The 27,482-nt window shown below is 42.7% G+C and overlaps 1 protein-coding gene across 3 annotated transcripts; it reads right to left on the minus strand.

Annotated features, from left to right (window-relative positions):
* Window positions 1-252: 252 nt before the first annotated feature.
* skd (mediator complex subunit skuld) lies at window positions 253-27,478 on the minus strand. 3 transcript variants are annotated; one of them, XM_043416176.1, is made up of 17 exons: window positions 26,477-27,478; window positions 17,370-17,700; window positions 13,884-14,052; window positions 13,623-13,768; window positions 12,854-13,295; window positions 11,565-11,717; window positions 9,683-10,271; window positions 9,154-9,363; window positions 6,763-8,652; window positions 6,131-6,458; window positions 5,410-5,762; window positions 4,996-5,187; window positions 4,593-4,904; window positions 4,126-4,464; window positions 3,563-3,847; window positions 3,075-3,346; window positions 253-2,755 (listed from the first exon to the last, which is right to left on the minus strand). In XM_043416176.1, the coding sequence occupies exons 1-17, from the start codon at window positions 26,543-26,545 to the stop codon at window positions 2,623-2,625; spliced, it is 6,213 nt and encodes a 2,070-aa protein (XP_043272111.1). In that variant the 5' UTR covers window positions 26,546-27,478; the 3' UTR covers window positions 253-2,622. The 3 variants fall into 3 exon arrangements, with proteins under 3 accessions (XP_043272111.1, XP_043272112.1, XP_043272113.1); XM_043416177.1 differs by lacking the exon at window positions 11,565-11,717; XM_043416178.1 differs by lacking the exon at window positions 9,154-9,363.
* Between the last annotated feature and the right edge of the window lie 4 nt (window positions 27,479-27,482).

Genomic DNA, 27,482 nt, shown 5'->3' on the forward strand with positions numbered 1-27,482 from the left:
ACATTTTTTTACACATATATCATTGTGCACATTGCTATTGAACAATGAAAAATTCTCGTATCGTTCATGTGTCGATAAAAATTGAGTGCCATACATCTAAAAACAGAATGTCGAAGAATGTCATTTTTTTCTTTTTCATCGTATTTGAACTCGCAATGAGATATAACGAACGGATTCTCTTTCAATAATTCTGAGCGCTAATGAAAGAAAAAAAATGGTCGAGGGTGTATGAATGAGTATAAACGGTATATATAATATATATACACATAAAACTGTATTTCGTAATATTAATATAATAATAATAATAATAATAATCCCAATAATGACGTTCTACCCAAGTAATAAATACTATAGATACAGAGTGAGTGTGTGGGAGGTAAGTAAATTAACCAATTAATGAGGGAAAGGGCAGGGAGGGGATAACGGGGTTTCCTATGTACAAGTCATATTTGTACTATGCGACTGACGCAATTTTTTTTCCTTTCCATTTTCGTTCTTCCTCGCCACGATGGCTCTCGATTTGAGAAGTTTTATCCCATTTCTATTATTTTCCAAAGGTGCAGGGGAATTTTCTTTTCTCTTACACATTTTTCGATCTTTTCTGGTTATTAATTATTATTATTTTTCTTTAACCATTCGACTTACAATCATTTTCCTAATCTCGGCGATGTCTCCACTTCATAAATTATTCTTGAAAACAAGTTTTACATTTTTTTGCTTGTTTTTCTTTACACTACGATGTATGTATAATATAGAATGTCACCTAATTCGAATAAAATTTGTTTTTTTTTGTTGCTGGTTTGTTCATCGAGGCTCACGGTCTGCGGGTCTAGGAAACGTGATAACAGGGACCCATGACCGCGAGTTTTGTAATTATAATCGTCGCACTTAAGATTTCACACCAGGGGCTTTAACGAGGCAAATGAGTAAAATTTAAAAAATAAAGAACGAAAGAAATGTATATATATATATTATGGGCCGTGTATTTCTGAGCGCCGAAAATTGGTTGGCGCTCTTCTTTTCATTCTCATTCATTTTGTCTTGTTTGTTTTTTTTTCTTCCTTTAATCTACTCACGCTATATTCATCTATATAAAATTAAAAAACAACGTAATATCATTATATTACTTCGTCGCTGGCAATAAGTAAAAGCTTTGTACAAAGTTCAATTTATAATTAAAAAACATTTGGATACGCAACCATTCCCTAGAGATTCTGATTATTCTTTTCCCATCAAATTCCATTTTATTTTTCTTCTTTCAATTGAACTATCTAAAATCGACCCGAGAGGCAAAGTATATTTTCATTTCGTTTTTTGATCGCTTCTCGTTTCAACTCCCGGTGTGCTCAGTGAATTTGCACCTTGATCGTAACTACCCCGGCAATTGTGGCTTTCAAAATAAAATTTTATATAATTTTTCCCACAAATTCTTGGCCAATTGTGCGACAGAAAAATACAGTTGCAATTCAATTGCCAGATGCGATAAAGGCCAGAAAAATGAGGATTCGAGAACATTGTTTGCAGTCGAAAAATTTGTTCCTCCTCTTCGCGATTAGGGAATTTGAAACACGGATTATCTCGCACCACCCTTATGGCCGAAAATGCGACTTTTCAAGCTGACGGGTGCGAATCTTGGTTCTCAATGATCCGCCATTTTTTCAAGGTCGTCGAACAAATGTCAACGGTTGGAAAACAAAATAACGTCATTCGCTTTGCGTTACGTGTTTTATTTTTATTTTTTTTTTTCATGCGATCAACGTCTTTTCACCTGCCGGACAATCGTTATTTTCTGCGGAATGGAATATTACGACGATCACATGTTTCATTCGATCGATTCAGCCATCACGTGGCAACTCGCAAACCAACCGAACGATAAATTTAATTTAAAAATTTTCAGAGCAGCGAACACTCGTTGTTCCCTCGTTTCTCAGCTCACGAACTTAATCATTTAAACCGCGAATAGCGACTGCCCGAAAAATAAAATAACGTTGATTACATATCACTTTACGTATGTGTGTGTTTCTTCTATTACATCTACATTATGCCCTCGGCGAGCCATCTTTGTAACTCCATAGAACACGTTATTCACGACGGCCACGTTTTTAACACTTTTTCCTTCCAACTAAACCGAAACCTTACTAACAAGTTGCAACTTTTCAAGATGACGGACGTAAATCCCATTCGTTGCAATAAATAACGCGAATTTGGGCTGCATTCGTTAAATATCCATCGTTAGAGAAAAAACTGAAGTCGATTATATAATTCCAAGCGTTTCATCGCGACTTACGCCCTTTTGAAATCTTGGACCGGTTAATTATTCTCATCGAACGCTGATTCACGACCGACAACATTTTTTTGTATCCTTTGATCAACAGCTCCATCATTCGGCAATTGAGTCTCACCGCGTCATACTTTCATGAGTGTAAACGCAGTTGGTTGAGGGCAAGTGAGGGAAGGGACAGGATAAGAAAAACTAGAAAAAGTAGTTTTCCACCAGTGGACGAAAAAAAGTTGTTGGGCAACTTGGAATGAAATTGCGCTCGCAAAGCTCCCGATTCTCATAATGATAATAATTTGGTGAGAGAGATTGGCGCATTGCGCTACAAGGGATGAGGGTGTGGGTCAGACGAGGGCAGCAGCCGCGTGATATAGTTGCATGAGTGCTTGCACGTGAACCGGCAAACAGGAGAGACGATCCTTCGTATTTGCATCAACCGCGAGCCAAGACAACGCGTTGTACCCTTCTAGCACGTATCTGCAGAAAACATGTCAATTACATTCACCATAATCAACTTTTGACTTTTATAATTATAGATGTTAAATAAAAATGAATAAAACATAGAATTTATGAAAAAAAAAAATAATCTTATTGGAAATAATCAACGATATAGAAGTAACTTTTATAAAAGTAATTTATAAAATCAAAAGAAAAGAAACAGGATTCGATTCTTATTCCAAAAACTGCAAGATTGTCGGTTAATAAATTGAATTTATTTAAAAAATTGAAACGTTTCGGATAGTCCGTCATACTTTCAAAACTCTTTGAAATAAACTGTCAAAAGCGGAATAATTACCTTAAGACATCGGTGGTATATTGCGAATCCAATGGATGAGCAGTCAATGCGCTTTGTTGTTGAAGAAGATCATCGCTATTCTGCTGTATAGCAGGACTGTGTAGATGTAGTGCGTTTTTCAAAAATGCAGGACAAACACCCTCAAGATGTGGACAAGCAGCCCAAAACCACGGTGGCATACGACCCGTTGGTGCGGTCGAGACCAAATATCCAAGGGCAAGAGGTTGTTGGAGAAGAGTGCCAACTTCTTCAGCTTGATCCGCGACTGCGCCCTATCAGTGAATTCAGAGGAAAACATGAACTATTGCCACAAGAAATTGATGAGTCACGATCAAATCGCAATTTGCGAAAGTTATGACATTTTGTTTGCACTAATCAAGGAATGAGAGCGAAGATTGTTCGAAATAGTTTTTTTTTTTAATCCAGTATCAACTATGCATTCGCTGTTTTTTAAGGGAAACAAAGAGAGGAAATTGAGGAAAATGTACCCTTGGCGTATTGCTGCATGGAAATGGACTGCCTGGTCCATCGTGATTACCAATACCGGAACCACCACCATCACCACCTAACGGCGAACCTTCGGGTCTGTGAGGACTGCCACCAGGGCTTTGACCACCGCCAGCACCGGCTTCGGGCCATACATTGAATATATCATTGAAATCGCCCATTCCTTCCATGCCCTCAGGCATATCGTCATTCAAAGCGGAAAAGAGCTCATCGTCACCGAGCTCAGGACCGTTTATATGTTGTTCCTGAAACGCGGTCTGCGACGACTGAAATCACAACAAAATCATCGATGAATATTTGAAGGAAACTTAGTAACAAGATCGTTCAAATCGGTAGCGGAAAGATTTTTTTTTACTCAAATTTCCAATAAAATACTTTTATTTCTACTTTAATTTTCACGATTGCTCAGACAATTTAAAAGTTAGGTCTTTCGTATGCCGAATTCATCCAATAGAATTGCGTGCGAAGCATCATTTTAAATCGGAAAGAATATCTTGAATATATTTGTGGAAATTACAATGATTATTATAAAATAATGACGAACCTGGGTCGTTGCAGAAGTAGGGAAGACGAGTATGTGAGTGCAAGTAACATCCTGTGGCGTCGACAGCTGACAATTAACAGACGCATGACTGAATCTTTCATCAGGTGTGAATTGATCGGCCATTAATCGTAGGGTCGAGTCCGGCTCGAGGGAAACGAGACAAGCACTAAGAACACAGGGAGCTGCGGTAGGATAGAGCAAACTGCACTGCCCGCAAATTTCTTTCAAGTGTTTCGACGCTTTCAATAAGGCTTTGCGAGACAATAACCAGCTCCAGCCTTTTAATTCACCGTGGCCTACGCGACCAACACGACCCACCACGAGTCGCCATGGTTGAACCTTTAGATACGCCAATATGAAATTGATGTTAAAATCTTGACGTTGTAATTGAATCGAATCAACAATATCAATTAAGTAGTACATTGAGACTGAAAAAAAATTAAGCGCTTATTGAAAAATGTACTTACACCTTGAGACATGACGCCTAATATGAAATCCATAAGTTTTTGTAAACCAACGCGTCTCGCAGACGCCCTTTTTCTTCTCTTTCGGTTGGGCACGTCGATGTTGATGGTAGCAGTTTCGAAAATTTCACCCCGATCATCGGTTGCAACGGCCAACAATCTCGATTGATCTTCGCTGAGACAGTAGCTCAAATAAAGTACGGCGCATTCCTCGGGTCCGGCGATACCAAAACTCTCAGGTGCTTCGCTCTTCGATCTCAGGGGTGCGAGAACATAAGCTGGTGCATAAAGTCTGTAGGGTGCTTTGTTCCGTTCCTAGAAGAAATGAAAACTCTATAGTTTCGTAATTTATCCTGAGGAAGTATGAATACCTGGAACGAGTTACATTCAGAATTCCTCAACTCACGTCTTTACTCTTGAGAAATAGATCAGCTGCAGCTGCTGTTCCGAAACCCGTTAGACTCTTGACGGTCGAATTATGATTTAAGAGTCGTCGACCTTGTAGAAAAACGTTCAAGGCCAACGCTCTCATTTCGTCTTGAATCTTTCGCCTCTCGCGCGCTCGTCCCAATTCCATTATGCTCTCCAACGATATCAACTGCGAGAAAACAGTGAATTATAATCGAGTACGATAAACTCTAATTTTCGATCAGTGGATCATGTTGATTTTGGGCCAAAAAATATCACGAATTTATGTTGCTGAATATAGTATTAAAAATTTAGTGGTTACGCAAAAACAAAGAAAACTCCCATTGCGTTTTGATGATCTCAACTTTATAATAAATTGTAAAGGAACCGGTCGGGTTGTTTTATTTTTTACCTGAACGTTGATGTTTGATCGAATATTTTCGGGCATGCTATTGACGGCAGCGGAATAAGCTCGTAAAAGTGCGAGAATGGCGAGACGTCGACGATCAGGATCTTCTGCTCCACCCAAGGAAAATGGTTCGACCATATAAACGACAATGGCAGGTGGTTCAACCTCTTCTTCGTCGGGTCCGATATTGGTCGTCGTCGTTGGTGGAGTTGTCGTCCCAGAACTGTTCTGGCCCGTCGGTGGTGTTGAACTTGCAGAAGTGGGTGTTTGTGGCGTCGGTGTCGTATTGCCCATCGAAGAATTGGCGTTCGGTGTAGCGTTCGATGATGGTGTCTCACTGCGAGTCGTTTCACCTTCTGTTGTTAAAATTTTGAGAGTGTTACGCAAATTATTACTCATTTTTGACATTTTCAAAATAGCACATTGGTCCGAAACTGCGATAGCTCAACGGCAAATACCCGTTTTTTGCGAAGACGCTTCCTATTTCGGAAACACATTTCAGCCACGGGATTTTGGCAATTATATCTCAGTTTTCAGATAGCCTCACCCAAAATATTATTATCGTCAGTAAAAGCCTCGAATATTTCAAAGTTCGATGAAGGGTTGACTTATAAAACTCATTTACAAATGACAACAGCCAGTTAATTATGAACACAAGAATTCGCAATTTACCGATCAAGACTGAAACCTCATTCGTGCGCTTTTCATACTTTTTTTTACTTACCATTAGGTTCGGTCTTGATCGTCGTGCCATCCGGCGTAGGCGGCATCGAATCAGCAGCCGAAACAGGGGTCGGTTGTTGTTTAGTTGCGGATTCCCCATGATCCAATAAGCTGCGATCTTGAATAACTTGTGTCAAATACGGGGCTAAACGATGATTGCACACCTGCGCGTATAATCGCAGTAATTCTCCTATTTGATTATCACCAAGAAGTTTGAACCAGTCGTCAATCGGTTGTTTCGTTACTTTCTGAACGCTGTTTTTACCGACCCGCAAAATACCGTCGCGCGCTGTTTTCGAGATTGGTGTATGTCTTCCTAACCGACAAATCTGTAAACGACGAAAGATTATTAAAATGGGAAAAAGGAACGTAAGGGACTTCGAAGAAGACTTTAAAAGCTCTAACTGTTCGGAATAATATGAAGCAATAAAAGAATTCTTCATTGTGAACTTAGAAAAGGAGCTAAATTTAATGAATAGTGTAACTGTTCAGTCAGTGCCTTTTCGACGTAACTACGTATCATTACGGCTATAAATGTTGGAGTATGATTTGGAATTGAAAAAACAAACCAAGCACTGCACTATATAATCAGTATTTACTAAAAATGTGAATAAAAATATGATATTTCCTTACCTCATACGTCGTGGAGAGTTCCCGAAAGAAAGATTTAACTTTGCCGACGACGCAATCATTGTCAGGTGCGAGAACGACATAAGCGACGTCTCTTGGTCCGGCGTATGGTTCAAGGAGTAATTTTTCCCAATAGCTGAGAGCATAAGGCGAGAGTGATAACCAATCACGATCGTAACCGACAACGAGTGCGGGAATGGGTTGTGGTTCGCATCTATCATCGGTGCCGCGTCCGGCGAGTCTGTGAAATTGTCTCCAGGTTAGTGGTCCAGCGACGGTGTAAGGAGCTTCCCACATTCGCGTGGTGCACTTTTTCTGTACGGCTTCTTGAAGAAGAGGTTGAAGAGCTCTCATCATGCGGACGATATCGCCGGTGCATTGTGGTCCATGAGCTCGGAGAAAGGCCCAACGATGTACGCCGAGGGTATTCTTCATTCTGTCAGACTGTAGAGTATCAATTTTTCCTTGATCGAGAGCCGCGAGTGAAACTTCATTTCCATCGTTAAATTCGAGGCTGTTCAAGCTCGGTACAAAGCTACTGCGACTTTTGGAGCTCGCGTAAATCCTCGCAGCTCTGTAAAGACTGCTGGCAGAGCTCTGAACGATCATACACTGTTCACGTAGCAATTCAAGAACACTCGAAGGTACGAGATCTAAGCCTTCAGGACATTTGTCTCCGGGGCAGACGACGCTGACCAGAGAAGCTTTTTTCTTCTCGGCAGGATCCTCAGCGATGCCCGTTATTTCCATTTCATCTTCGTAAAATAATCCAGCACGATGGGCTAATCGTCTATTGACGACAGCGCTAAATCCACAACTACAACGTATTTGATCATCGTCGGGAAAAACTAGGTTACCGTTATTCGCGGTATTGTTCCATGAGCCGGCGAGATAAATTCCGGCATCGGCGCCTTTGATGTTACCGACGACCTTGGGGCCGGCATTGCAGACACAGAGACTGCAGCTGTCAAAATTGTGATCGCGAAATATATTGAGAGCGGTGTCACCGAGTAAAATATTGACGAGCAACGAATTCGATTCAGGAATTCTTGCGGGGCCAGGTGTATCAGCCTCAATGCTGTTTAGATTTTTGTTCAAATAGGAGGATGTCGAGGTCGCAGGGCTCGGTTGGTCGTAAGGTGGAGGTGGTGGTCTCGTGATTGTTCCAGTGCCACGATACGGAAGCTGTGCCGGACTCGATGGACAATTCTGGGATTGGGCCGCGATTTGTTGAGTTTGATTTGGAATTTGTTGGCTCGGGGTTGGCGGTTGTTGGATTTGTGGTTGAGTCGGTGTCGGGGTCTGTTGCTGGTTATGTTGAGACGGCTGAGCTTGTGAATTTTGTTGATTTTGTGGTTGTTGTTGCTGCTGCTGTTGTTGGACCGAAGACGCTCGAGTCGTTTGTATCAAAGATTTTTCGTTACTAGTATTATTCGTCGTTTGATTACACTGCCAGGAAGGTCTGTACACGCAATGCGAAGGCAATGTTACCGGTGGCAACGATTGACTTGGCAAATTCGTTAATGGAGCGTACTTTGAGGAACCGACCAGTTTACAAATCGAAGCTGGTTTAAAAACGTATGACCAATCCTCAATTGTTTCCTCTTGCGGTGAGCCCATGTTAGGATAAATATCAGGCACGTGTCTTAATGATCTTTGTGACATGCTCAACTCGGTCTGATCCATCGTCGAATCATTCAATTGACAAGGTGATGCTACAGGATTATGCTCAAGAGATGGTGGGGTTGGAAACATTTTCGATAATTCTTCCGGACGTAATACACCAACCCCACGGTTGTTATGCTTGTTCGTTGAATCGAGACGCGTCTCTTCGTGCACACCAGCTGATTTATTGGAGCCCGGTGGCGTTTGAACTTGCAGCTGATTCAGATTCTACATTTTACCAGATATCAAACAGAAAAAACACATGAAAAATGAATAAGTTTATAGATTTATATATGTTGATAGTTATAAAGACATACATATGATTAGTAAAATAGTTTTGAAGTTTATATCGATGGAATGCAACGTCGTGATTTTTTACAAAAAATTCGTAGTTTTTTTTTTTTTTTTTTTATTTCGCTGGTTGAACTCGCCTCGAAAGTTGGATCGATATGAAAAGTATGAGAATATTTATAATTGCTGCATTCCAACAATGTAAACATCAGCATCATGTAAAAAATATCTTAGCCAAATTCGTGAACGAGTGAGAAAAATTGAAAAAGGTGGTCGATGGCATGATCATTTTGAGTACAACGAATTTTTTCATCGTACGATATGTGATAAAGCTCGCATGAAATTTCAGGTTGGATAATAGTGATGGAAAGGTGTCGTTTTTTGTTCAGCTCGAACTAGGGTAAAAGTGATAAGAAAACAAAATTCTTTGAATTATACCGTCTCGTCGCTGGAAGTATCCGGATCAGAATTGTCAAATATTTGTTCGAGATCCTTGTACGAGGCCTGAAGTCCCTCGCTCGTGAACAAAGAGCCCGGTTTTGGTTGATCGTCCCTCTGTCGTCGTAGACCATCGACCCCGATACTGTTTTCCTCCCCGGTCGCGTCGAACTCGTAAGGATCGTTTCTACCGCCACCCATGCATTCGCCCTGTACGACGTGGACAATCACATGAATTTAACACGTGAAAATAAAAAACGAGAGAAAAATAATAAAACGTAAAAAGAAGAGAATAAAAAATTCGAAAACAGAAACAGAAGAAAAAAAACGTGATATGTTGACGAGCCTCATAGAATCCACAATTTCCAATTTTTCTCAACGCACTAAAGGTAGAGTAGTGGACAGACGATCGTTGGAAAGTTCAACGGTATCGCTGAGCCCCTTACGAGATATTCTCCCAAGAAGCCTCGAGCGAAAAAAAGCCCTGAATGAAGAAATAAATGTTTAATGAGAAATATCATGAACTCACAGTATTGTTCGAGTTTGGCTCTTGTTTGATGTCGGTTTTGGGTGCCTGTGATTGCATTGTTTGTACGCTCGAGGGTGGGTAAAGATTGTTACTACGTAGATTGGTGGGTGGTGGATTGGTTGTGCCCTTGAAGCGTTTTACAGGATGATTGAGCCAAGCTTCCTGGGTGGAATAATCGTAGAGCCACGAAAGTGGTTGCTCGTCATCGAGCAGAGCACCCTCGTATTCTCTCGATGCGAGGATCGGTCGTTTCAACGTTGGCAATGGTAATGGACTCGGTGCTTGGTTGTTGCAAGCAGTCGTTGTCGACGAAGCTACGGACTTGGGTCCTTGCGAGGGTGTCAACGGTGGTGCGGTGTTCGGATGACTCGGAGGTGGTTGAGGTGACAACGTTGGCATCGTTGGATCAGCCGGAGGAACCGATGCCGGCTCGGAATGGGGCGTCGGAAGAGGTGATGGCGCCGGTGAACCCGGGGAACCAACCGATGGCACCGGGGGACAATCACCGCCTGTTGGTGGTCCTCTCGGGTACGAGGGTGGCCCACCGGGTGGTGTATTCGGTGCTCCTTCCGTTCTGCTGACGTTTGACCTGAATTCCCATCAAGATTTTGCATTTTTTCGTACTCCTCGATTCAACCAGTGTTTCATGCATTAATCCATAGAAACGATTTTTCGATATATTCGAAATTAAATAGCTCATCTATCAATATTCCGATATATTCGACAAAAACGCTACTATCGACAAAGTCTGTACAATCGAATATAAATTCAAGCTGGAGCACATAATTTCAGCTTCCACCCGTTGAGCGCGATGAATCACAATTGTTCAATTGATTGATTAATGAAAAGTTACGTAAATGATATTTGGAGACACAAAAAATCATTTTCACCCACTGCAATAAAGTGTGGAATATTAGTTTATTTACCATCGTTTGATGGTAACATTTGATGGTAACATCAATTGAAATTGATGTTTTACTAAAATGCATGGAGCAAAAATCCAACGTTTTACGTCTCCAATATTGGCGGAATGAAGCCAAGTTAATTTACAAATATTATTTGGTGATAAAAGTTCTAATTTGGATTTAGTTCTAAGCTATTCTACAAGCAAATCGCATGCGATAATACAGCTGATTGTGAGCGTTGCAAGGTGAACTTTTCAGCACTAAACAAATTGTGTATATAGTAGGATTGAGAAAAGAAACCCAGCCCTGAGCAACAGTGTTAAAAGGTTCAATCACCTGCTCCATTGTATGTTAATAATTCTATCGAATCGGTGAAAATTTTACAGAAAAATCCAACTACGGGAAGTAAAAAGTACGAAAAAAAAAAAAATAACAATCAGTGAGCGGTTAGAATCATGCACTGCATACCCTTTGTTATTTGGAATGATATAGTCGTTGTTGTAGCAAGCGTGACTCGACATTGATGACCTGAAGATTATTCTTATTATTCGAATTTCAGTTTCAATTTTGTTTTCCCTTGCTTTCAAATGAAAAATTTGTAAAAATGAAGAAAAAAAAACGTAGGAACGGTGCGAAAACAGAGAGCCCTAATGGAGTTAGATGAAATCTCGAGTTCCACGAAATAACGTTATATTTGTAAATTATCGTTAGAAAAACGATTGTCAATTTTTTATTAAATGGAATTAATCTTTCACTTGGGGAAAAAAATACTATAAGCCATGTGGTTAAAAGTGAGGCAGTTTTTATGAGGGGAATGAAGCGATAGATTTTCCGATATTTCTGTACAATTTAAACGTGTTTTTGTCGTTTTTTTTGTTATTAATGAATTAATGAATACGCTTTGATCATATGGGGGGCGAAAATGGATTTTTTTTTTCGTTTTATTTCTTTTTGCAGGGAAAGGCAGATTTACCCACCTGGGGGCATTGGCAGGGACAGAGGGGCAAGAGGCATCCCACTGGATGGTAGAACGTCGATGAAAAGGCACGACCCTCCGTCCACCTTTATCAACCCTCTCCCTCTGAACGTGAGAGGAGGCGAGGCCTTTCCAACCCCCGGGGGTCGTGCACCTGCAACCGATGCTTTTAACATCTTTTTCTCCAAAGATATCATCTCCTTTTTTTCAATTCCACTATGTCCGATTATTCTTTTTATACGTCACAACATCACACACAGAGGGACACTTTTTTTAAGGAGCTCAAAACACACTCGTGAAAATTCAGCGAAACATGAAATTTAAAGCGAATGGCTGAGGTGCAAAGTTACGAAATTTCCGGCAAAATTATTCTCACTCTCTTCCGACTAGAAAATTTTCAATTTTCATTTTTACACGAAATTCAAAGGATTTTCATTCCACCGGAAAAATACTAACTCTTGCCTTTCGAGCCACGTTCTCTCGACTCAAACACATGCACACATTGCAGCAGCCATAGGGTAAATAGAGGAAAAAAAAAGAAAAAAAAAAAGATTTGATAAACAAAAAATCTACCGTAAACTGCTAACGTTCTCTCCCATTTTGCACACTACTGGTAACCGCCCTAACATGCAAAACGAAGAAAAAACGAGGATATTTTTAACGAAACAAACGGGAATTAGAAAAAATGCACAATTTTACGTTCACGAGGGTTCCTATTTTTATATTCCCACGGGTGGATGCAATTTTTCGAATTTTACTGAAGCCTTATGAACACACGGCAGAGAAAGAAGTTTTGATAGCTATCTTTTTGAATAATGATTGGAAAATTTATACGGACACTACGTAAATCATTGTTATAAATCTTCTGAGTTCCTGATACTAAGAAAAACTCAATTTTTATTGTTAAAATGTTTATAAAAGCTCGAATCCGTTAGGATTATTCCAATTGTTTTCCAATATTCCAATATTTTATCTCTCGCGATTGTTGGCTTAAAATCTTTTTATCTTTCAAAATGATATTGGCTCAAAACTTGACTGCAACAATAGGATAAACCGTTCTGTTTCTCTTCCTCACTCTCTCACTCTCTCTCTCTCTCTCTCTCTCTCTCTCTCTCTCTCTCTCTCTCTCTCTCTCTCTCTCTCTCTCTCTCTTTCGTTTCTTTGATTTTAAATTAAACTATGGAAATAACGGATAAAACTGTATTGCATCGCGAATGGCATCGCGGTTTTCACTCGAAACAAAAAACAAATGTTAAGTAAACAAGAATTCAGACCGATGGGTACACTCACTTGGAACAAGTACAGGAAGACTTTTGTGTTGAATCGACGAATGTCCAAGTGCCGAGTTCAATGGAGTTCGAGGAAGTTTCGGTCTTGGAAGTAGCGGAAATTGGAGAGCCAAGGGAGCATTCGGCCCAAACGCGTTCGGGTAGTTCGGTAGATGCTTTTAAATCGCGTTGCGTCGAGTTCGGATTTTCGTAACTAGCCGGACTGTAAGGCGGTGAAAGTGGCATTTCCGTTGGTACGTCGTCCATATCAGTTACGAGAACGTAACACGAAGGATAACGCATTCTTACACCTCCAACGAGGACCTCAACCAACGGCGGCAAGCCATTATCCATATTCGTACCATTTATCGGATAAAAATGTTTCCATTCGTCCAACAGTTGACTATCGACGCGTCCGACTTGTCCTGTCAAGGTTCCAGCCAATCCGTATGGTGCCAGGATCACTGCAATTCATTAATTTCATTTTAAAATATTTATGCATAAACCCATTACAATAATAATAGCATTTTTTTTAAAATTTTACATCCTTTATTTAGAGTCCTGAAATTTTAGCAAATGTCTCATCCCAAAGAACAGTATGAAAAGCCCTAGCAGCAGCTCAGGGTCGTATGAAAAAAATCGAGCGCTTTTACATAGTCGAATATGACGTCGACTGTCTTTCTTTCAATTTTTCACGAACAAATAATACGTTACTAGGCAACACAGTGGTACGTATGCGCTCCACTCATCTATAGATATTTTTTTTATCAACTGAAAATCTTGTTGTTTACCCTTGACACCGGACTGGGTAGTCTGGGTTCGTTGCAGACACGTTCTCGTGAGGTGTCGCACGGCCGGATGTTGCCTGACGTCGACACTTGCACAAACAGTGCTCTCCCCATGCACGAAAAACGCGAACGAGAAGGACAGGTGACTGCTGTAAAACGACCATTTTTTCCCCATTGAATACAACAATTTTGGAAAATCTTGTAAATCGATTAATTTATATTTAGAAACATAATGTCAAGAGGAATGTATTATCCACAATTTACCTGCTGCACCGATGTTTTTCGAATCCATCGTAAGGCTGGACAAACCACTTGCCAAGTCTAACGAAATCTCTAGACAGGAGGCAACGTTCGATAAGATTATGGAGAGCCTTGAACAGAAGGGATCGACACTCGTACGAAAGACCACTCTCCCAGGAGCCTTGTTCACTTTCTGTAAAATGAGAAGTAGATAAAAAAAATATATTAATACAAGTCAATGCTTCAACAGGCACGTATGCAAATGGGTCAAAATCCTCGTACAGTTTCCATTTTTACCGATCTCAATGTTTATCGGCGAGGTCAAAGGAAAATTTAAATAAACGGCATGAGGAGCCATTCAAAAAAGTGTTTACACGACGCCATCTTGAATAGTCCGAAAGTTGGCTGGTAGGGTCGCGTGGGCATTTCATTTTGGTGTATTTGTCGGAGGAAAGAGGGAGTAGTGATGGTGGAGAAACGCAGCAGCAGAGTTTAGCAATCGATGCATCGGCTCGTGTCCGTAAAATCGGGTGGGAGAAACGAAGGATAGAAGTCACATTGTGAAATAAAAAAGACCTGAGAGCCGGAGAGGGAGAGAGAGAAAAAAAACCATGAAACAGTGAGAGCAGCGTGGGAGAAGTTGACTGTTTCGTTGGCGGAGAAGAAAAAAGAGAGACACGAGCATAGAAATAGCGTGAGAATGAGAGAGAAAGAAGATCGTCGTGCCATCTATGTATATTACGGTGAAAGTCTGCGAGCCCGCGCTTTATCCTTTGCCGATGAAAATATGGATCTCTTAGGTTTTGAGCGCTGCTCGTTGTAAGGCGCATCAACGAACCAAGAGGGAAATACGTTTTCAGCGTCTCCCTGTGTTTCATGGTTTTTGAAGGGGGGGTGAAATGTTTGACTGTCTCTTACAAATTTGTAGCGAGTCAACGATCAAAATCCGCAGACGCCGGCGCACGGATTTTCCATTACTCTCTCTCTCTCTCTCTCTCTCTCTCCCTCTTCTTCTCTTTCTTGCGCTCTTTCGCCAGCGGCTTATGCCGTCGAGTGACAACCACTGGCCGGTCCAGTACACGTGTTTCTGTCGATCGATAAACAACGAGGGAGAGCGCCCGGGGGATGGGTGGAACAGAAGTGCATCGATGGAAAATTAGGCGGGCGACGCGATAATCTCGAAATAGACGCGTAGGAAGTGACAACAGAACAAAAAATGTCAGCCTCGTGCTTATTTTCACGCGTTATTTGTAGTCGTCAGGTGGGCGAAACGAGGTCACGTGACGTCATAATAATACGTCAACACATTCAATTTTGATTCGACATTTTCCCAATACAAAAATCTGCTCCGAACGTTCACCAAGTTTCTTTCACGACGTCGAAAACGTGGCGACGCTTCATCGCCAAACGATGAGTTACCGGAACAAGCGTTGCGAAAAGCAGCCGGTAAAAATGCTGAGAAATCATTCCTTACAGAATTTTTTCTACTGTTACCATAAGAAAACGGACGATTTACGTGCAGGGCCTCTCTATCGGTTGCGCCGGTGCAAGAGAAACCTCGTTTCCTTGCGAAAATAAAACAAACAATGCGTAACGTTCATTTTTCTCGAAAACTCAACTGTGACGGAGATAAATGCGCAGCAGAATTTTTCCCGACTCGTTATGAATCGTTTCAAATCGACGCGCATTCAATGGCAAATGAATATTTAAAATTTTTATTAAAATTCGAAATAGATGTTGACGGGAAAATTCAACGAAAAAAAAAAAAAATCATCAAAACGCGACTGAAACTCGTTACGGTTTTTCTGTGCCTGAAGAAGAAAACGTTGCCACGTCTCTGCACGCCGCTTCAAGCCGAGTCTCAACGGTGCGGAAAATGTTTTCGAGCGCGATACCGTTGCTGCCTCCGTTCCAACCAACACGAGCTATATAATTTCGAACGCTCTCACTTCGGCCTCGTCCACGGGGTTACGGATTTCTCAGTCCAAGAATCTCGATCCTCCTCAAGAAACCCAAGAACACTTCATTTTTTTATTTTAAAATGTAATAAAAATATTCAAGTGAATTAAAAAGAACAATTAAAAAGACCAATCAAGATTCCAATAATAAGATTGAAAATATCGACTTTTTCTCCCGATTTGAGATTAAAAATCATCAAAAAATCGTATTTAAAATATGAACGGAGCAGTGAATTTTCTTAAATATCTGATTCAATATTTTTCTATGATTCTATGAGTTGATATGAAAAAATCCAGTGGTAGGTTGTCGAGAAATGAAATGTTTTCCACTACAAAAATCCAGTTATACATTCGAGCAAATGATTCGAGCTGAAAAGCTCATCAAATTTTCTTTCAAGTACGATTTCCATAACGATATTTTACTTTCGAAAATAAATAAAATTCCGGTATCTCAGGTGCTAGTAAAGAGCTCTATGAGAGGCGCCGGGATATGTGCTTTGCGGTCCGGAGAATAGAGAGGAAGAGCGAGAGAGCACGATTCAGTCACACCGGCAGCTCGAGCGATGAATGAGTTTATTATCGCGGGCTTTGAGCTCGCGCGTGTCGAAAGTCACACACGCAACACGTTTTGTCGCCACATGCGTCAATATCGTTGAGGCAACTCGGAGAGTGCGATTTTTATAGTGTGGCAAACGAAAAGTGTATTTTTCAACATCGACGCCCGACGATAAGGTCGCGGTTCGAAAAAATTATTGCTCCATCGTCATTCGCGTTCTACGACCGATTCGCAAGGGTTTTCCGAACAGGATCAATGACAGAAAACGCTTCATCTGTAAATAAAAAATCAAAAAATAATTTAAAAAAAAATTTCTACAGTTTTCGTCAAGAAAATACGGAATAAAAATGAATGAAGTATAAACAAGCCGCTATCAGGAGCTTACAATATTTCCCGAAACACTCGAGTACCCGTAGAGAGCAAAGGGGAAGGGGCAAATTGTCGCGGGAGAACGGGGAACGCGAGCACGGTTCAGTGACCCCGAGCAGTGAGCTCTTCTCCCGCATCCAAACATTCGCCACCGAGTGTAACGCATTTGGTATTATCGTAGTCCTGTCGCGAAACTGTACCTCTGGGCGGTCCTTTGGCGTCGCATTTCTCCCCCCTTGTTATTCAAGGATAATTGAACGAATTTTGAATCACGTAGTCGAATCATCCCCCCTCCCCTCCTTGTCGATGCGTACGATCAAACTAAGCTCCTTTTCAATGTAAATATTCCTCGTTAACAACGTTTATTCGTTTACAAAATAAAAACGCCATCGGATAGTCCAGAAAATTCGATTCACGTATGTGCAATGAAAAAAGTAAAAATAAGAATGAAATAAAAAATAAAAAAATAAAAAAAAATCCAAATGAGCTCGTTAATCGGAGAAAAGGAGATTCGTCGACGTTTGGAAAGACGAAAATGTCTTCTTCTCGTCTAGTCCCAACGATTCCATTTTCACATATGAACGTCGAAAGTATAAAGAAAATAATAAAAAAATGAGGAATAATTACCACACGTGATGAGCTCGGGCGAAACGAGTCCAGAGAGATCTGGTTCTTCGCCGTACCAAAAAATCCAGAGCTCCTTCGCGGCGGTGAGGGACAACGGCGGTGGAGCAGGTGAGGGTGCTATACCAAGATCGAAAATGCCTCCCCCACCGCTACCTGGTCCGGAATTAGCGGAGGAGGGTGAGGCTGCTACGCGACGCCATACGCACAGTATATCGCCGGCTAGACACCTCGAGAAGCTTGACAGTACCGGATCCTCAAGGGGGGTACCCCCAAAGCCCCCGGTAACCTCGCCCCACACGAGCTTCCTCCATTTTATGCCGCAGAGGTCCGTCTGTGCAAAAAAACATGGAAAAGTTATGAATTAAGGATGAAAAATGTTGAAAATGCTTACTTATTTTGAGCCTGGTGATTCGACACGGAGTTTTCACAAATTGGCCAAAATTTCCGCTAACTTTGCAAAGGAAAAAACTCAAGATTTTCCTGATATTAGAGCTTGCGGACTGGTAATTATTCAGCAACTGTATTTCGAACGTTTCAAAAATAAAATAAAAATTTTTCTTCTTTCATAAAATTCAATAAAATTCAATAAAATTTGAAAATGAATAAAATTTTCATCTCTTTGCAGAATTTTTCGAACGAAATTCCTCATCGCAGGATCACAATCGTTGTTTCGACAATAAAGTTTTCACGATCGAAATGAGTCTAAGGAACGGTCGTAGATTACAGACGCAAAATGTGTTTGATCGCGAAGCCAGAAACGCCAATGGGTTGAATACCCAATCGGGAGAATTCAGCAGATGAGGATTGAAAGAAACATTTGCCTAAGCCAGAAGCCGTTGAGCCGCAGAGGAAAGCATCGGGGCTGAGGAGATAACGCGCCTATCAGCTGATCGTCGCCGGGCTCCGGGTTCCCCAGCACAGTCTGTCGCGTAATTGGTGAAACATCGAGAATCGCTTTGAGAACACGTCGATGAATATAAATTAGAGTGAAAATAGCGAGTCGAAAGTCGTGAAGCAAGTAAAAGGTAAGAAAAGAAAGCGCGCGAATCGATGTATCGATCCAAGGGTAATATTTGTTGAGGAATATTTCGGGGAATTTTGAGCACCGCAGCATTATTTACGCGGCAATAAAGCGGAAGGAGGAACAGAGGCAGGCAGGCAGGCAGGCAGCAGCGAGGGACGGGAAGCCAGACAAACGGCACGTGCCGGCGATTGGGCACCGCTTCGGGGGGGAGGGGGCAGGGGGAGAAGCTTCGGTTGTCTTTTTCTCCGGGGCGCTCTTATCGAAAAAAAGGGGTTGAGTGAGTGCGAACCGGGGGAGGGGGTTGGAGGAACTTAGCATTCGTCCAGTGTGGTAACCCTACGTGGCCGAAAGGAAGGAAGCGACAACCGGCGTTAGGCAGTAACACGCGAACGGCCTTGCACGTAGTGCGCGCTTGTATTGATCAGCTTAAGGGGGTGGGGAGGCGCGCGGAGGAAGGGAGAGCAGCCTGCCGGAGATACTGTGTAGAGAGCAACGCGACGTGCGTTTCTCTCTATCTTTCGCGCTCTCACCCCTTCGTACACAAAACTCACGCGCGCAAGCCTGTGACCGGTCATTGATAGGCGAAGAGGTGCGCGCGTCCCATTGCCTCTCGGCGAATAGGGACGCAAGCGCGGATTTACGGGCTTCCTTAGACCCCCGCCCGCCGATTCGTTACGTCCCACGTACGAGATTTTTCCTTTTTTATTTTTCTTTAACGCTCATTCGCAACGCTCGTATGGGCGATTAACGTATTATGCGAAACCGACGAATGCCCGATAATTGAGTGCTTATGGTAGCGCCAACCACTCTGGGAGAACACGCGCGCGCTGTTGCAGAAATAAAACTTTGGCCAAATCACCGTCAATGAACAACCGTCGACCCGCTGAGCACGTTTACACCGGCGTTTATTCCAACGGCGAATACGATTCGTCGCTATTTAAGCGCACAAAAACGTGTGCTCTCCGCCTCGACGTCCTCCATGGACTCGCGCAACGCTCGCCAATGGTTTGTTGACGTTTTCAAGATTTTAGTATCTCCCATCTTCACTCCCGTAATCTGACGGCACCTTCGCGCGTTTCGAGACGCTCCGAAACACCATCTGAACCTTCCAACGTCCTGTTGGTCACAGTAGATTACGAACGATTCTCGAACGCATGGATTACGTCGCCACGGAGAAATTCGCCACCAGCGCGCAATCAACGTTTCGTTGGTTAGAAAGAAAAAGTTGAAAATAATATTGAAAACATCGATCTGGAGCAACCCACGTGGCAGAAATTTGATTTTTAGCGCCAAAACGCCCTTAAGAGTCGACTAAGCTCACTTGGAATTTTCGAAATCGAAATTCTTTTACACAGTTTGATCGATTTAAAAAAGGCTCTGTCAGCCTGCGCAGAACAATGGCAAAAATCGACTGACAGGGCCTTTTTTTAATCGGTTAAACTGCCTCAAATTTCGATTTAGAAATTTGCAGCTATCTCTCTCGCACTCATGACTGCGATATACCGACTGATCCACCTTCTTAAGGTATTCCTTTCGCATGACCGTATTTCTTTTTGGTGGCGCAAATTGGGGCACTCGAAATTTGGACTGATTCCGAACCTGAGAAGTCGCGGTTATCTGGGAAAAGCTTCTGCTTTTGCCATTTTCCCAACTTCCATCGTCGAGCAAGTTCAAGCGTATCTTATGGAAATATTATTTTCCAACTCTGCACAATCAAATTTTTTAAACGGAAAGCTCAAAACAGTATTAAACTTCTGGCGGAATATGCCGACGAGTCACCGTCTCGAAATTGAGATATTTACTGTTGAAGTTCGCAATTTTTTAAAGCTTCCCCAAGAGCCCATGTTTAACCCGTGATTTTTCAATAATGAATATATCTCGATTGCCAACCGGTGAAACCTCTCCAAATTTTTCACACATAAGCGCTGTTCAACAAGATACCTGATTGGAATAATAAAATCTAATCTATTTTTCGTATGATATCCGGTACACATCGCTTGAACTTCCTTAATATCTCTTTTGAGCATTCGATAACTCTTTATTTTTATCGTCGCTATGGATTTTTTAACGACGTATGGTACAAAAGTCTGAATAATTATAAATTGAACAAATTTGGTGATAATGTTCTTCAACATCAAGTGCGAAAACACAATTTTTCTCAAAATTTTCTTCCGCTTAGTTATCGAGTAATTACGCATTAAAGCGGATTTCTTATGCCCGGAATGTATACCTATAGATATGGAAACGCTATGCTTATACAGGTGAACTTTAGTGATGAATTACTCGATAACTGTACAGAAGAAAAATCTTTAAAAATGTGTATTGTCAAATTTGGCACTAAAGAATATGTTCATTAAATTTTATAAAATTCTCATAATTTTGAAATTTTTTATGTTTTTAGTATGGTTTAGCATGGCAACATTGTATTGCCTGTACCGAAACTCCTTAAAACAGTCGATATTGATGGCTTACAAACGGACCGAAAACCGAAATTTTATGGGTCTTTAGCATTATTATATCCGGAGGCTTATTTATAAACGTAATAAAAATATTTTGTAAGCCTGTACCAAATATTCTTAAATTTTTTCCTATCCGTGAGACCGTTCGTATCAGGAATTTAGAGTTATTTAATATATGAATTATTGAATGAAAATGTGGTGATGATGGAATTTCCACGAGCTCCCGTATCGATTTAACGATTTTTCAAGTTTCCATTCTTCATCAAATGTTCGATAACCCGACCTGAAATTTCGCCAATCTATTCGCATGCACTTTTACTTTACTGTTATTTATAACGAGCTATTTGTAGAAGATTCTGGTTCGTGAAAGGAATACCTTAATAACACCATCGGATCAGTGCGATCGGTCCCTTGGAGAGACGTGCGAAAGGTCGAAACGATTTACGATAATTACCTATGAAAATATTACAACAAACTCGAAAGCGAGGATTCAGTTGCATCTCTTCGAACCTACTGACCTTGAGGAACTGAGATTCGAAGCAAACGTTTTTTCTCTCATTTTTTCCCCTTTCTTTTCTATCGTATTTGTATTGACTCGTCAAAAAAAGAGCACTAGTCGAGGCAACATCGTTTTACACGAAGACCGTTAAGAGGCGCGTTAATGACCGTGGGGGAGAGACACATCACCTCCGGCTCTCGACAGAGTCGCGCGCTACAGCGTGACCGTGGTGATTTGAGCCGAGACACGAGAGTGCTCCGCTTAATCTTTATACTCGGCCATTTCGCACACGTACACGTGTGCATATGGGTTTGACGGTTGTGTCCACCCCTCCTGTTAAAACTCCCGCGTAACGGGCTAAAACTCAACGCGAGATTTTCTCTCCGTCTTTGCCTGACTCTTCGTCGCTTTATTCCGAGGAGCGAACGGCTCGAAATACCGAAACACCACGTGCGATCGCGTTCACTATTTTCCCTTTCCCGTCGCTCGAAACTTTAGGAAGATTAGATAAAAATTTTTAGGTTATCAAATAACTTGAGGATTCAGCGAAACGAAGATCGAACGAATGTTGACACCGAAGGTGATAATTTTAAGCGGAATTCGCACCGGTTTTCGAGAAGCAGTTCCGTACGGATAGGATGCCCTCTAAATGTACACACGAAAGGTCAAATGTTACAGTCGAAGGAAAAATAAAAAGTGGAATGAGGCAGCTGGAGAGGCGAGTGAAAAAATGTTGAATACACAGATAAAAAGAGAGGGAGAACGAGAGGAAAAATGTTGGCAGAGGGCGCACATGCGCCTGGAAAGAAGAGAGACCGGGCGTGCGTCCGAACAATTCCTGCCGGTGGGTCGAAACGAAAAAGACGAAGAGAGCAAAAGAAAGGTCTGACGTACACGGGAGAAGTGTATCGATGCACAGTCTCTCTCGGCTCTCGGTACTTCCCCTCCTGTTCCCTCCGGCTTGCCGAGCGGGCCGCGTTCCTCTACTCTGTGCCTGGCATGGGCGAACGACGTAGATAGTAAGGTTTACATATGTATGTTGGGGGTACCGGGATTCTCTACTCTCTACGGTGCGTCGGGGATGGCGCTGTGTGGGAAGGACCGAGAACGCCCCGGAGGACGAGCGCCGAGAGGGGGGGAGGGGAGAGAACCGGCTCGATGTTCTACACGCATGCAAGCCGCAGAGATCGTTCGAAGAGAAAGGGCGAAAAAATAAAGGAAAGGAAATATCGAGCCTGGAGAACAGCAGGATACGGGAGAAATTCCTAGGCCAGCCCGGAAAGAACCGGTAGCTTAAGACGCTTTTGAATTGACGCGTTTCAACGTTTCTTCTTCGGAATAATCGGCTCTCAGGGACACACGGGGATTTAGTGAATATTATTTGAAAAAGTACTTTAGACTTTGGGGAAATGAGCTGCGGAGTGGGGGCGAGATCCGATGGAAATAGGAGCCCGGGATAATCGTGGAAAGGTCGCTGAGCGTTTTGAGGTTAGAATTTTGGGATTTACGAATCGGGAAGCAACGCCATCTCGCTCGCGTCGGCCGGATTGATTGGCGCGCAACGTAAACGAGCCCGTTTCCGCTTGCGCCTATTTTTCATTTTTCTCCTCGTCGAACAACGAACCTCGAGGCTCGACTCGAACGGCGGAAAGAACCAACCCTCAACTTTGTTCCTACCGACGATACGAAGCGTTGCCGATAAACGTCAACGGTCGAAGCACAGTAAAAGCTCATTGGCACTTGTCCCGGCAGTAGATCAGCTGGCGGGGAATGATCGAAGCGCCATCGGGCGCGAACGATCGAAGTAGCCACGTGACGAGTGTGTTGTTTGTGTGTATTTGTAAAACGATGCTGTTGCGGCAAGTGGGACACGATTTTTCCTTGTTTCCTGCGCACACAATCCTCAACCGCTGTTTTTATTTGTTTTTCTCTTCTCGACGATTTGGCAACGCAGGCGAGCTCGGCTTAGCGTCTGAGAGACAGCGCGATTGAAAGGAGAGGAAGAGAGCCGGGGAGGCAAACACAGAGGCAATGTGCCGCCAAGTTTTGTTCGTTTTGTTGCTCGGTAGTAAATACGTGCGGAGAGGAAGACAGTAGTGACTGAGAGATAGTAGACTTCTCTTGGGTTAGTACATCGACGTAGTATGTAGTAGAAAACAGAGAGTGCGGTACGGAGGCTTGTGGCCAGACTTGTGGAAGCGAAAGGAATGTTACGAGTCGAGAGTACGACGACCGCAAGAGAGTCAGGCTACTTTCCGTCTCTCTCCCTCTCGCGCCTTTCCTTCGCTCGCGCGTCTGGCCTCTCGTCCTCCTCCTTATCTTCGTAAACGCGACGCGCGGCCTGCTCTTTTAGGACGAGCCGACGAGCCAATTTCCCAGCTCTTTGCGCCTGCATCGGGGGCGCAAGGAAAGGAAAAAAATGAGGAGCGAAGAGCCAAACTAGAAGCTCTCGAAGCGCTCTCGCACATCCGAATCCGAAGCTGCGATGATGCAATCAAAGTTTTTCAGTGACGTTTCAGCAGGAAGAATTTTTTTCTTCGTTCGATCGTGAAAAAACTCGGTATCCCGATACGAATCGCCTTTGTTTTTCCGAGTCGGTACACAATCGACGTTTCCTGCCTCGCTCTTTCAACGCGAAAGTTTTATCTCTTTGTTGACCGGAGCGCGTTGGGGTTTCCGTAATCGCGATCTGACGCCGAGTTCGTTGTTCCATTTATCTGCCTAGAATTCGTCAACCATTTCTTGCCTTCTTTTTGCATTTCCCTTCGTTCTACGACGCGCGAAGCGCGTGGAAAAAAAACCGAAGCTATTCCCCCAAGGCCTCGAGCGTATTCTACCTACTGCAAGACAATTCTATGGCAAATTTTTCAAGACTAAATTTTGCGATCCACCGATACACTCCGGGAAATGGCTTCGAGTAAGCTGAGAGTAATTTTTTCAGACGCGTACTTTAGTCGTAGCATAGACACAGCATTCATTATTATTCCCGAGAGAATTAGCAAACAGAAATGACAATTGAAACAAGTTCGAATCTCTCGTCCCTGCTCAATTCCCGTTTTTCCCCCATTTTCCACTTTCCTCGTTCCATCAACGTTTTTGTCTCGCTCTCGTTTGGTGTTGATCGCGCTTTGCACTCGTCCCCGCGCGGCGGCCTCCAACGCGTTTTGCCGTCGCTCGTGAGAGCGAGAAAACTGGCTCACCGTTACGCTAACTCCCCGAGGTTAAAAACTCGCTACGGTTGCCGCCTCACTGCTGCGCTCGGCGCTCGCGCTTCGACGAAGGAGAAAGAGAGAAGAAGGAGAGATTGAGACTATCGAGAGAGAGAGAGAGAGAGAGAGAGACGGACGGGGAGAGGTTTGCTGCAGCTACAGCTCACCATAGACTAGACTCTCTCGCACGTTCTCTCCGATCTTTCACAGTTTTACATTCTCTATAAATATATAAAAAGTCGGTGTGCCTGCTGCTTTGACAGTATAATGCAACGTTCGAGTTTCGCGACAACGTAACGTCCTGGGGACTGACGGTGGTAAAACGACGTTCCATTTTTCGTCTCATTCTCTTCGTCGAAGCTAGCAAACGGAAGAAAATGTCGTCCTTCGTCGTTTTCGTAAAACAACTTTGCTCTCCTCGTCACTCGCGCGCGCGCGCCCCCACCACGGCGTTTCTTTCATTTCTCTCTGTCTCTGCCATTATTCTGCCCTCGCAGGAGGAGCGCGCGTACACACAACATTGTACGTCCGTGTACGTAATGCGAATCAGGCATGACATTGGGCACACGAGAAACTTCAAAATCATTGGCGCTCCACGGATACCGACACTCCTACGAGATTTAAATAACGAAAAACACAATAAACGCGGTGCCTCTGCGAAGTCGAATTTGTTGTCCCGAGCAACGAATAAAAAACCTGGGAAAGAGGGAACACCGAAGTCATTTAGTTGCTGAGTATTGTGTGAATCTTGCGATTCGGCTGGCCAACCTTTGAAATTTATAGACGGGGGTAAAAAAAAATTGAGCGGATTTTCATTCGCGAAAATTGTCAGTACTCGTTGACACAACTGTTCCTAAAGTACTTTTTACCCATTCCGTAGGCGTTTAAATCAATCACGCGCGGAATTCTTATTTCGTTGAACCATCGAAACTCAAAATCTGTTCAATCTCGTCTCATAAAAAAATCTTCGAATGTGCCAACCGATTGCACCAACTTCCAGAATTCGTATGTTCACATAATTATGCGAAAAACATTCGATTCTGATAACCTAACCCCAAAAATGCACTGATTGTATACAGAAACAACGAATGTATACAAAAAACACGAATTCAACGCTCATAATGATAGAGCTTCGTGTCAATTCTAATAGAAACTCGAAATTTTGACACTTTGAAGAAATATCAGAGACTCTATTTTATTTTAACAATCCTTTTTTTTAAATAGTTCTATAAAATAAAACGATTTCCGGGTGGATTGAGGTGCCACTATTTACGGAGTTTTTTTTTTTTAATCTACTTAATGCGAATAGAAATTTCCATAGTAAAAATAATAAAAAAGTACGAGAAAACATTTGTCTGGGAAGAATAGTATTCGAATGCTCGAGATTTGAGGTTATAAAAACACAAGATCTCGCGATAAAGAATATTTTCCAAGGTTAAGTCATATTTAACCTCACTCATAACACTGACTTCGTACGGAGACTTCCTTGTATATTTTTCCGTTAGTTTTTTATTTTCGTCATCGGAGTAACGATGCTTTTTTGCTAAAACGGCGAGACAGTGTAAGAGAAAAATTTAACAGTTTAATTGGGATGTTTTATGAGCTCAAGCGAGTAGAAAATTGACCAAGTATTGAAATATTCGGAGTATGTGTACACATTTCGTAGAGAGCGCGCGATCTCATCGCCGGGAAACGGCCGATCAGACGGAGAGGGGGAAGACGGCGTGTCAGGGGAAGCAGGGACGTAAGAGGGTCAGGGAAAAGAGGCACGGAGGACGATCGTGCTTATTTCTCACGGAGAGTCAAGAAAATCGACGATTCTCGAGGATTTTTCCGTAGGTAAAGCGAGTATTCCGTTTCGGATAATGTCAGAGGCTCGCGAGGGCGAAAGGGAGAGAGGGAGGGAAAAAACTCACCAGCGCGAAGAAATTCGTGTGGCAGTCCTCCAAGCTGGCGCCGTTCGTCTGATGGGACGGGTGCGTCATGGCTTATTATCCATCGTCGTTTATTCCGCTACTCACACAATTCCGGCGCGTACAACTTGTTGTTTTGTTGCTCGGTGATATTTTTCACTTGTATTTTTTCGTAGCTTCAATTTGTTTTCGAATAAACAAAAATGAAGCAACTCTCACATATGTTTTGATGATTATTATCCTCGAAATATCACACTCGTGTCACTTGCCAAGAGAGAAAGAGAGAGAGAGAGCGCGCGCGCGAGGGGCACCGAAGTAGGGGATCGGAAGGAATGAAAATAATATTCACCAGTAATGATCTCTTTCTCTCTCGCTCTATCTTTCACGTTCACTCACTCACTATCTTTTTCTCTACCGACGTAGGCATGAGAGAAAAACACACGCGCACACAGGTTGGCAACTTTGCGATGTGTTATTAAACGCCCACGTACCGTTAAGCACTGCCTTTTCTTTTTTTTTTTCGTTATTCTTCCCCTAGAATATTGAGACGGTGATTTTTCTTCGAACGCGTTCTCTGTTGCACAGTGATCTTCGAGAGATGACACGGAATGAAGGTCTACAAACGCGGACGAGATCACATCGGATACTTTTATTTACGATTTTTTTTTTTACAGATCGAAGAAAACATTTTGTAGAGGGTTTTTCAACCTCTCAATGGCGACTTGTAAAATGGCGGACGTACGGGCGCGCAGCCACACACCAATGGGGGGAAAAATACGTCGGTGGGATTGTACTTGCACTCACAGAGACGTACGCGCGCGCACACACAAGTGAACTAGCACGGCACACCGACGGAGATTCACACGAGCGAGAGAAAAAACACACCGTAGGCGCACACATGTACGGAAAGGAAGAGGGAGAGAGAGAAAGCGAAACACCGAGCCAGGCGCGCGCGCGCGCCCCAAGAGGCAGGCGAGTGAAACTCTCGGCGCGAGTAGGAGGGAGGGTA

This window comes from Venturia canescens, chromosome 4 (assembly GCF_019457755.1).
Source record: "Venturia canescens isolate UGA chromosome 4, ASM1945775v1, whole genome shotgun sequence".
Classification (NCBI taxonomy): domain Eukaryota; kingdom Metazoa; phylum Arthropoda; class Insecta; order Hymenoptera; family Ichneumonidae; genus Venturia; species Venturia canescens.

Bases quoted from the DNA above. Each gene is read 5' to 3' on its own strand.
- skd (XM_043416176.1), bottom strand. From the start codon at position 26,545: ATGACGCACCCGTCCCATCAGACGAACGGCGCCAGCTTGGAGGACTGC. The intron at 17,701-26,476 runs GTGAGTTTTTTC...TTTTTTGCACAG, and splicing joins ACACGAATTTCTTCGCGCTG to ACGGACCTCTGCGGCATAAA. The intron at 8,653-9,153 runs GTATAATTCAAA...GGTAAAATGTAG, and splicing joins ATACTTCCAGCGACGAGACG to AATCTGAATCAGCTGCAAGT.